The 12,336-nt window shown below is 33.5% G+C and overlaps 1 protein-coding gene across 1 annotated transcript in view; it reads left to right on the top strand.

Moving 5' to 3' along the window:
* Positions 1-9,425: 9,425 nt before the first annotated feature.
* Positions 9,426-12,336, top strand: part of FRO1 (NADH-ubiquinone oxidoreductase-like protein) — an 82,444-nt gene continuing 79,533 nt past the window's right edge. The window contains exons 1-2 of the mRNA XM_089998808.1: positions 9,426-9,630; positions 12,187-12,275. Coding sequence (XP_089854934.1) covers positions 9,475-9,630; positions 12,187-12,275 — 245 coding nt within the window. The 5' untranslated portion in view covers positions 9,426-9,474. The remainder of the gene's footprint in view (positions 9,631-12,186; positions 12,276-12,336) is intronic.

Here is a 12,336-nt window from a genome sequence, read left to right as displayed (position 1 = left end):
TTCAATTTGATTAGAATGATTTGAATGTATTAAAATATATTGTATTGATTTGAATATATTGAAATGTATTGCAATGTTTGAATGTCTTGCATGAAGTTTTTTTTTTAATTTGATCTGAATGATTAGAATGATTTAAAATGTATTGTATTGATTTGAATATATTGAAATGTATTACAATGTTTCAATGTATTGCAAGTACATTTTTATTCATTAGAATATGGTTCATGGAGGACACAGTTGTCGAGCACCCAGTGGTAGCTAGTCTAAGCCTTTATCTTTATGGGCTCCTTCGATAGGCATATCATTTAAATAATTGTATATTTGATTAGTTGAAATTTACATTATGTGAATTTCTAACTCATTGTTTTGTAGGTGTTGTTTCACCTACACATGACCCACCTACGCCGGATGTAGGGTCTTCTTAGTATGACCCACGACAAGTAATTTAAATAGTGTATATCGATAGTCGATCGTAAGTATTTCATTGTCACTTGTTCAATATTTAACTTATAAAAATGTATATTGACGGTCGATTGTTAATGTGTATCTTTTCATATGCAATGCGGGGTTTGAGCAGCAAGAAGTAATACGAAGAATTACGAAGCCATTACTGCATCATCTTTCAGGACCGATAGCATAATAGAAAGAGTACCCGAGAGAGGTATTAGACAACTTAATTTTCTCATTCATGGTATGCAATAATTTATCATAACAAGCAATGTTTTATATTTATGTGTGCTAACGTTCTGAAAGTATTTGTAGGTCTCTCATCGCTCTGCGAGTGCAAACAAGGAGAAGGACGCAAGGGTAGTGTGGTAGAAGGTGGTTGTCAATTGATTTGTTGGCATGCTGCACAATATGAAGACTACAACAAAAAAAGCAACTGGTGGGATAGATGATCCACTATAGTGGAAGGGCCATGGGCCGGCTACTATCAGGAGAGATTATTGAGAGGGCATGTGCAACAAGTGGGCGAGCAATGATTTTTGAAATCGCTCAGCAAAGGCTGCACACAATCGAGCAGCGATGCCCGATGCACATCTACACAAAGGTGGATCTAGGACTTTTGGGAGCCACTAGAAGAAAATGGTAAGTCATTAATATATATATATATATTGTCAAATTTGTAAGTATTTCTTCATACTTATTAATCGATTTTTTTTATCATGTCACATTGCAGGAAGCAGAAAAAAGAAGCATTGTGCCTTACAAGGATGTGTTTGTTGAAACACATAAACGTAAGAGCATAGAAGATTTTGTATCAGAAAAGGTGAGAGCGACAACAATATGTATTTATTGTATTAATAAACATTGTAATATACAAGTTACTTTGAATTATGTTATCATAAATATTATAGTTTTTAATTATTACTTTGTAGGAGTCATACAAGCAACAAATGATACAACGATATGACGATGACTCCACTCAGCATATGTCTTTTGATCCTGCATCATGGGTGACTGCTACAGGTGAACCCAAAAAGGGTCGTGTGTTCGGGTTTGGGAGTAACATGAACACCACACCAATCGTTGCCTCTTGCAGGCCGGGCTCATTGAGTTCTCCCGACAGCATCAACTCTCAACATCCTATTAACCCTGCTATGTCTTGGGATGGTGTTTGTTAGCGTCTTGAGGACAAAATACAACACTTTTTAAAGGAAGCAATTCTCAACCTTGTCCGTAATGAGTTGTGCAACTTTTTTCAGAACAGAAGAACTTCATCTACATTCAACATGAGCTCAGGTGCCCGTCAGGTATGCATGATTGAATTGCTATAAATTTTTTCTTATAATTTTGTTAATGTCCTTCAGTTTATTACTAGTCTATGTGTCATTCAACCATTTACTTTGTTGCATTAGATTAGGTGGATTGCATATAATTTATTTCATTATGTTTTGTTTATAAATACTAACATTTTGGTTCCCTTTTGTAGGATGCTGGAGATGATCAACGTAGAAGAGTTGATGGAGGCATGGAGGAAAGGGCAGATCGAGAAAATGAAGAGGATGATGCCCAAAATCTTGGCGAGGATTAGATTTTTTTGTTTAATTTGCTTGACAAATTTGTAACTAATTATAACTTCGCAAGGACTGTACTCGGTAGTTAAAGTTTGCTTAACTTAGCATTTCTGTTTAATTTGCATGCATTTTTTATTTATAATGTTTTTTTATAAACAGGATATATGAATTATACGAGAAATTTTTCTCGATTTTTAAAATATTTCAAAATAAAATAAAGTTTTTATTACAAATTAGCGACAGAGTAGCGACATATATTATTCGTCGCTACTCCATCGCCAATTTGAAGCAGTCAGAGTAGCGACAGAATTTAAGCCATCGCTAATGTCTGCCGCCAATTAGCAACGGATACTCATCCGTCGATAAATGGTAGCGACATATTAAATTTCGTCACTTAACCAAATCGGTCTCTGTTTAACGATGAATTCACAACGTACATAATCTGGCGCAACATAGTGATGGATTGGCGACAGCTAAATTCTGTCGCAATTTAGCGACTAGGATTATGCAACAGATGCTATCCATCGCAAAATCCGTCGTAAACATATACAACGATAGACAAAATCCATTGCCAATATGCAACTTTCTTGTAGTGGGAGATTGCGATGGGGACTGAGCCAAGTCTTTCCCAATCTTAGAGTGTTTTGGACTGAGAGTAATTTTTAATTGCTCAAGACTGATATTTGATTTAATTTGTTAGATGGACTTTTGTTATTAATTTGGACATGTTTGAACGTTTATTCAATTTATGAATGTTTGCTTTCTGAACTAAATGCATGTATGGATGTAAATATAATCGAGAAATAATGCACCAAGTTTTATCCTGTTTAGTTTTTCATTGCAGTTTTTATAAAAGTATTCTAAAAAAAAATCTACGATTTTCGGAATATAAATTTTGGGGTGTTACAACATTGATGTCTTGAGAAGGGACCTAATAATTTGATAATTGTAAGAATGCACACCTTAGTCACAAGTTGGACATGTGTATGCCCCTTTGAAAAAAAGAAAGTGAATACTTATATTCTCATTGACTGTTATGTCTTATGTCACTTGAAGCATGTGTGTATCAAGTTCGCTAAGATGGTCGAATGAAACTTTGACTTGTTGGTCATATGCGTTCTTTTTTAAAGCATTTGTTATGTTTGTAAGGGACTCTGATGTCCTAAATTATATAAGAAGTGTGTGTGTGTTTCACGTTAGATACGGTCAAATGAGATTTGGCTTAATTATATTTATGCAAATATATGTGAATTGCTTATTGTTATTCATTTATGTGAATAAATGTCAATGATGTGAATAATGCAATTATGAATGCCATTTAATGAATAGTTATGAATGTAAATGAATGTTATGTGAATGCTTAGATGTAGATTCCTTTGACCCACATTTTGTAAATGAAGGGAATCACACTTTAGTTGTATCATTAGAAACTTGATATGTATTTTCTAAGTTCATTTTTGGGTTTCCTACAAACACGTTGATGCCCTACAACATTATAGATACCCTCCTAGAGGATTAAGGCAGAGTGAGGGTTATTGCATGGTTGAAGGCTCCACTCTTACCTATTATGATACCTGAGGGATCCAGATATTCTCAGTTTTTTATAAACTTATAAAAAGTTAAACTTGGTTATTTTTTAATCTTTACATTTGAGGACTTGTAATATTTTGGAATGAGAATCCTTATGAACACTATCTTTTCTCTTATGTAATGTTTGCGTATATAATTTCAAAATATCAAATCTTTATATAACTTCTCAATTATCTTAAATCTTAAATGAATTTTGTCTTTCGTATTTTCTTATGTGTGATAATCTTTACACTAATCACCTCAACAGAGTTGTGTCTAAGGTTGATTCCGTACTAGATCTGATACTGAAAGGCTAATATATGCTCATGTTTGCACTCACGCAAGCCGTCCAGTATTTGGAACGGTTGAAATGTGGCCATAGATGAACTTGTTGACATATTACTCTAAAAAACCATACAAACTTTATAATGAATAAAAAGTTTTAAATTTTCTCAAAATTTTGGGTTTGGAAAGGTTTTAAAAATGTTGGATTTTTTAGGGATGTTATAGTGGTGAGATTTCTCTCAAAACATAGGGTTGCTCTCTTTTGTTGGGGAATAGTGATGGGTTGTATTGGTTTTCTCATAAGTGAGGTTGGTGGTGGACTTATAGCTTGATAGTAGTTTGCAAGTTCTTGCTCGGGTGGAAATCTTAAAGAGAAATCCAAGTAATGGGAAAATGTTGTTAATTATGTAACTTTGTTGGTTGTCATTATCATTGTTTTTTAGTTGCACAATGTGGTATCTAGCTTTTACTCCCTCCTTTGAGGAAACCTTTATAATACCCATAAATTTTCAGCAGTTGTTTTAATAAATAAAGATGAAATTTTATGTCAATTGTGGATTTTTAGGTATTCAAATATGCATTGAGATTAAAATTAATTATGTTTATTAACTTTCAAGTTAATCTCAAGGGAGTTGGAATTTTAACTAAAAGTTAAAATGAAATTCGAATTTAACTTTGGGTTAATTTCATATAAATTAGAATTTAAATGGAACTTGAATTTGAATTTAGATTTGGAATTAATTACAAATGAGTTTAGATTTAATTTGACACACATGTAATGTCATTTCAATAAATTAGGATTTAGTTTTGTGGATTTGAAATCCAAAATCCAAAATAATGTTAATTAGTAAATTAAGTTTGTGGAATGAAAAATGTGGCTTAACTTGAGTTTATAAAACTGTAGAGGTCTATAGGGCTGGTGTCCCCTTATGTGGCAGCTCATGCTGAAATTTAAGTTAAAAATGTAAGTTAAAAACATTGGTTAAATATCTTTCTAAAAGTTTCCTAAAAAGAAAACAAGGAAAGAAAAAAAATATAGAGAATTTTTGGCAAGAAGGAAACTTGAAATAAATCAAGTAGGATTTTTTTTGGAAACAAGAAGGGAGATCCAGCCCCCACCCCCTTGCCCTCTCTCTCTTGTTTCCGAATTCCATCTCTTTTTTAAAACTCTCTCTTTCACCTCTCTTCCTTCCCAAATTTTATTCCATTATTCTCGTGTTTTTGTTCTTCTTCTTCTTCTCTTTCTTCTTGGTGGAGGCTGGTCTAATAGCCATTAGAGTTGCAACCAAGCTTGGAGATGTTCTTGTGAATCCAAGATAGAAGATAGGAGACGGCGGATTTCGCCAATTTGAAAACCTGAACCAAGTAGGTACACCAATTGCATAGATATAGATTGATCCAAATGCATGAGTAATGCATGGGATCAATTTTCAGATCTAAACCAATAGGGATCATACCTGAAAATACCTTTTTAAAACTTTTTTTCAATTTAGAAAACTTATTTTTGGTGGATCCTTGTCACCACAGAAGCACTAAAAAAAACTGTTTGCAAATCCAGACTATTTTTGGCTTCTAAAACAAAAAATAATAATTCGTGAAGGCTTAGATATTAATTATTTGTTAGAACTTGTTCGACTCCAACATGTTTAATGTGATTATTATAATAGATTAATGTAATACAAATCCTAGAAATTATCGAAATTCTTTATGTGCCTAGATCTATGTTCTTTTATGCAAAACTGTTTTTGAAGATAGGATTCGACAAAATCATGAAGGGGTTTTATGTGTTATGGTTAAGGTAGATTAATATGTGCGTGGTTAGTTAGTTTAATTCATGTTAGTATGGGTAATCAGTATGTTAGTGCATATGTAAACCATGATTTGATGATTGATTAAGTCTCATGTGATTAATGAAAATATGCAAATTTGTTTGAGTAACTCCATGAATGCAATATGATTTTTCGAAGATGGATGCAAATGTTTTAACATAGTTTAGCACAAACATTCTTAAATATGTGTTGTATGGTGTTGTAAATATATTTAGAATAGTTGTAATCATGATTGATTAGATTTTAATATCGTCCTTAGTCTTACTTAATGAGTGTCTTATGAGTTTGAAATCTCTGATATTTTGCTTCTGTTTTTTACCTAACCAAATTTGAAAAAAAAAATCAATATCTTTGGGCGTACAAATTCAATAAATAAAAATAAAAATACTAAAATGTTCTACACATTTCGGCTGTCACATTTGATCCATTTTGAGGGAAAAATGTTCTTTATAACAAAACACAAGCTTTCTACCCTGTCAGCAGAACTATTTCGGTCAATGGTTTTGAAACTTAAAGAAACCTAATCAAAACTATTCTAAATAAATTATGAAAAATCTGAGTGAAAGATAACATATATAAGAAGATTATGTAAAAAGAATTTTGTCAAAAAGAATTTTCAGTAAATCCCAGGAAAATGCTCTAATTCAGGATAAATTTTTGCAATTGATAGAATCTGTCTTATAATTTTCCTAAAACAGGGGTCAGTCTCAGAATTTTCATGGTTTTGTTACAACTGATTTTGAAGTTGTATTTCATGTATTGTATTCTTGACATGTTAGGAAAACCCCAGTTAAAATTTGAGAGCTAGAACCAATACTTTTGATTTTTTGTAGCTTTTCCAAAATCAGGTTACCAGAGACCTGAATTGCATAATTATCATGTGTTAGTACCTAGTCATTTTCTATATTATTCAACTTGATATATGATGCATAAAAGTTGATTGGCGTCTGATATGCATGCTAACTTAATGTTATTTATGTTAAATTATGAATGTTAAGAATGTAACTGCCATATACCATGATATGCATTATGCATCATGAAGTATGATCAATGAGAAACAAATGAATGCACATGTTAATTTTGTGAATGAAGTATAGACATGATTGAACTATAGATGTAGCCTTTTATGCAAGCATGTGAGCATATGATATGATGCATGCATGATAATAATGAATGTGTGATATGAGCTTGAACGTGGCTCATGAGTGAGCCTAGGTTCAGTGGGACCCATGAGTGTTTGTGAAACACTAAGGAAAAAAAGACTAGACATACAAGCATATAATCACATAATTGCCTTAAAAGGGTCATGATCAAAGACACCCAGAGTTTAGGTTTGAACTACGAGCCGTTTGAATGAGTTAAAAATAACCTTGTACTATAGAATCTCCATGACTGGAGATTGGGCTAGAGACCTTGTGTGCTGAGAGCACTTGAAATTAATTCATGAGCCTAATATTAAATAATACCTATGACCCATTCAAACTCGAGACCACCTTGCAGAGAGTGATGATAAACCCGACCGATCAACTGTTGTCACTTTGGAGAGCAAGGCATCTCCGTTGGTCCCCAGTTGTCGGTTGTAAGGGGTCGGACTGCCGTGTGGCTTAGGTGGTATGTCCCAAATTTCTGCAGAATATGAATTGATTCTGTATGAAGCACTAGGAGACTTGCTCCATCAAAGACTGCTCCAGTGGACACTCCGAAGGGAGTTCACTAATTCTTCTAATCAATTAGGCTAGTAAACTACCTAGGACAACAAACACCTCATTTGTTTGATTGAATCTGAGTTAGGAACCCTAAGTGTGTAGCCTTCAGGGCTACAAAAGAGAAACAAAACATCAATCATTGAATCACTGACATTTATTTCATGATGTGAATGATTGTAGGATTTCAGATGTATTGCTTGTTTACCTGAATTTATGCATTGAAGAATATTTATTCTAAAATTTGACAGCAAGCATGATTGATTATGAAAATGTAAATTATGTTTATTATGATATGTTGTGTTACGTGATTTAGTCATTTATCTAAAAATGTGTCATTGCTTATATTTTGTATTTAAATTATATTTGTATTTACGTATTTTGGTGTAACCTACTGGGGATGTGGACTAATGCCCATACTTTAATATTTTTCATATAATGCTTAAGCCGGTGTGATGGCAGGTTGCTTGGTGGTGTCAGATGGATCATCATCGTTCTTCTTTCCTGGGAAATTCAGAACCCGTCCAAAGTTGCATCAATTTTAAATAACATTATTTTTTTAAATTTTTAATAAAATTCTGGGGCATTATAGCCTTCCTCTGATCCGAGACAGTGGCATGCGAGTATCCATAGGATGGGTAAAAAAGAGAAACAAAGCTGTATACTTGAGCAAATTCATTTTATGATAAACTTATGTTGAAAATATGCCATAATAATTCAAATGATTAATCATAGATATGCTAATGTTTTGTAATGTGTTTCATGGATTTAATTGCTATAATTGTCCATCTGAATACATTATAGTTATATTACATTGTATATGTTCTGAAATAATGTATGCTTGGTTCTATATACATGCATTATTATCATGTTTCTATTGAGACTTGATGTCTCTTACCCTAATACCATAAATATTTAGGTAATGAGTGAATGAGCTTGAGCGATTGTGGGATGCAGGCCGTGCTAAAAATCAATTATTTTAGTCTTGAGAATTTCTTTTGAAAATGGTCCATTAAATACTTGTTATTTTTATTAACAATGTTGTAGGCTTTAGAGTCCAACGTTTAAAAACAATTCATTTAATTGATCAATGATTTAATTTGATTTATGAATTGTATTGTCACTTTTTTGTCTTGGATTTTGGATTTCTAAGTTAGACACGATTCATGGTTTGGATTTGGAACCAAGAAATGAATATTTCTGTTGTATTCTAAAGAGTTAAAAAAAATATTTAGCCATATTTTGGGTTAAAATTTTGGAGCTTTATAAGACTGATCCTAACCTTAGTTGAGACCCTACCTACATTCTACATGCGAAATACCAAAACAACACCCTCTCAATTTGACAAGACATGTAGTTTTTATCATTTGAGCATCCCAACTACTCAATAACTTATTTATTGATTCTTGACCTCCAGCCTAACCTTCACACACATACCCAGGTCCAACAAGCCCTTGGTTCAATTCATACCAGATCTAAATCTAAACCCTTTTTTTGATTAGCCTTAAAACCCTTTTGTCTTGACCAATTTTTGTTTTCTTAAGTATTTTTTCCCAAAAATTACCTAAACTCTACATCACAATTACCCTTAGGCCACTATTTCATCGTGCCCAATGGCGGTCAGTACCCGGACGCATCTATCCGAGTCTAGAAAGTCTAATAACATACAGATCTTCTGTCAAACTCAAATTAAAGTACTTGTTTGTTGCTAGTTCGTGCTTCTTTTCTAGTTCAAACTTCGAACTGATTCAACCCTGAAGAAGGCCTAACAGCTTACGAGTGACTTTCCCTTGTTTGGGTGTAAGATTTTTGCCTTTGATAGTCTTTCGTTGTTCTTATTTGTCACCAGCACGCCGATTTCTTTATTAACAATATAACGGGCAACCTATCTAAAAATATTTTTTAGAATAAAGAGGTCCAAAAACGGTGGTTATGGATCGGTTTTGAGGTCCAAAAACGGTGGTTATGGATCCCAACATACATATTTTTATATAGGTAGCCCGTCATATTGTTATTGGGTCCTCCTTTTACTGGAGAGAGAGAGAGAGAGAGAGAGAGAGAGAGGCGAACATGTCGAGCGCGCTTCGACGACGCATCTCGTCTCAAATTGTTCCTTCGTGTCGCTCGTGGTGGTGCAAATCCTTCTCCTCCGAATCTCTCGTGGAGCTCAAGCCTGGCGAGATCGGGATCGTCTCTGGCATTCCGGAAGAGCATCTCCGAAGAAGGGTACCCAACCCTATCATACACCCACGCTTTCCTCCTCCATTCTTCGCATTTGATCACTACTGCCATCGATTTTTGTTCTTTAAGATAGGTTTCTTAAGATTTTTAAAAAATTCGAGGTTTGCATACTCCAATTAATTTTGTTTCTGTTTCTTTCCCTAAATCCGAATACAGATATATTATGCAGTTTGATTATGATTTTTTGGATTCAAGTTTCCAGTTAAATGAAAATAGTTATTTCAAGATAGATGCCATAATCGGCTTATGTTAGTCACGGGTGGGGCATTGTGTTGTTGGAACAAGAACAAGTTTTTTTTTTTAATTTCTTTAAATGTTCCAAATGACATGTCTAAAGAGGAGTTCCGGAACCTATTTAGGAGGAGCACTGTCTTCTTCTTAGGACGTTGTATTTTGATGTGAGATTGGCCAATTCGTACATTGGTGTACATAGGGCTTTACCATTCGCAGAGGTTGAATCTTCAGGGGAATAATCATTGACATGGTCATGCTGTCATGCCATAAGATACGTGAAAAAGGTATTCAGTGTCAAAACGAATTTTTAAATTTTAGAAAATATACAAAATTAAAAATTATTTAGAAATCAATACGAAATTGACCACAAGAGAAAGAAAAGAATATTTGAGCAACTGCAAAATTAAAGTCATCCTATATAACAATTAGAAAGTAATGCATAACACCTACAATAAAACAACCATACTATGCTGTAAAAACATATCTATTCGATGTATCAAAAGGGCCTAAGATTAGAACACTAAAAATACCAAATACTAAATAAACTAATAAATTACACCATATAATAGACCTGTAAATAAGACATCAACCATCAAATGTTTACTTCAAGGATACAGTAAATTTTAGTAAATATTAGATTCAACCCCTGAAGAAGAAGAAGGATAATACGTTAGAAGAATGACTGCCCCGTAATATCTCTATGGGTTGTCCTTTGATGATGTGTATTCATGTTTAGGGTATAAGATTTGATTACGATAATTCATTATACAATGTTTTACAATTATAACTTGGTAGTAATGTATACGAATTACAATAAAGCCTTTATTTAGTAGTCCTTAGCAAATCTTGTTAGATTTGCAGATCTCCAATCTTTTATCTGTAGAAGAGGGAATAAAGAAAGTGATGATAAGAGGCTGCACGAAATAGAGGGGGAACCCTTTCACCCTGGGCGTCCATTCTCATTGAATATAAAAAGAGCTTACAAGACTTATTAGGGTACAAAGTTACCCTTGAACAACAATAAAAATTACAACATATCCACCTTATAGGTGACGTATGGAAATTAGACATACAAGTGACTGGATCCGGATCTTAAGGATCCGATCCAGATTCAAGACACTAATACAGAACTAATGTTATCTTTTCAAATCTTCCCTTGTATCCTTTCTAATTTGAGTCTTGAGTATACCCTTGATTAGAATACCGTTGGACACCACTTAATATCATGCTGATTTCATAAGTTGGTGGCTTAAACAAATCTTTGGAAAATCTTGGGTATTCTTAAACAATACATATAAATAAAAAGTAGAATATTCAAGATATCGTAATTGCTCAAAAAATATATTGATATTGCAGTATTTTCTCTTTAGTTTTTGATTATCAGAATATCATACTTTTGAAAAACTTAAATATGTAATTAATTCAAAATGACTGCAATATTCGATGATTATACACAGTATCAGCATCCTATGTCGCAAATGCCAGCATGAGTGCATTCTTCATTTGAAGTTCTTGCATTTTGCCGCTTTAAACCTTTTTCCAAGAAAATTTTACATCTACTTTTTCTTTCTAGATTCTTAAGCTCTGAACAAACTAAGCTGATTGGTGTTCTTTTCTTTTTTCTTTTTGCCCCAAGCCTTCTCCCTTTCATCATTTCTTACCTACTATAGAACCTTTGAAGAAATCTTTCAACATTATTGGGTCCTAATTGCTTTAACTTCAAGCCACCCTCTGCAATGTAAACAATCGCTTTTGAAGGACAACACATTTAAGGACCTAAAAAGTGATACCCCTCTATGATGCTTGTTTTTGATGTCCACATGTAAAGACTTGCATGAATGGCAAAGAAATTGGATCATGTCTTCCTTGTGAGCATGCTCCCTCCCATCAGAAGGCACAACCTCATCTCCAAATGTGGCCATCCTTTACATCTTCCTTCTTGTTTTCCTTTAAAGCGATGACTATATTATTTTAGATGTGAAGGCCAATGGCATCTAATTTTTTTTTTGGAAAATTTCTCAAGTCTATGTGATGGTTCAGTCTGGCCATATTTTCTCATTTGTGTGAAGCCATTTTATATGTGATTAATGCATTTTCTTGGTTTTGTTTTCTGGAATCTTCATTAATGCTCTACCGAGCTAAGTGAATCAGTTTGTATATTTGCTTTGATAATCATGAACAGCCTTGAACCTGCTCATCTTTTTCCTTTATATTTTGCTAGACCCTGGGCTGCATTTATAACTAAGGTTGATTGTTACTTGATAGCACAGAAGCATCTTTTGCCCTTATTGTTCTTTTTATATGCAGGTTGTTATTTATTCACCTGCTCGTACTGCAACTCAACAAGGATCTGGAAAAGTTGGAAGGTGGAAAATCAATTTCTTGTCAACACAAAAGTATGTTGTAATGATCCTTTCTTTCCAGTAACTGCTACCTTCAATTTTTGTAGCTGGATTC

Source organism: Nuphar pumila, chromosome 1 (assembly GCF_984573655.1).
Source record: "Nuphar pumila chromosome 1, dmNupPumi1.hap1.1, whole genome shotgun sequence".
Lineage (NCBI taxonomy): Eukaryota > Viridiplantae > Streptophyta > Magnoliopsida > Nymphaeales > Nymphaeaceae > Nuphar > Nuphar pumila.
This window is presented reverse-complemented; position numbering and strand designations above follow the sequence as displayed.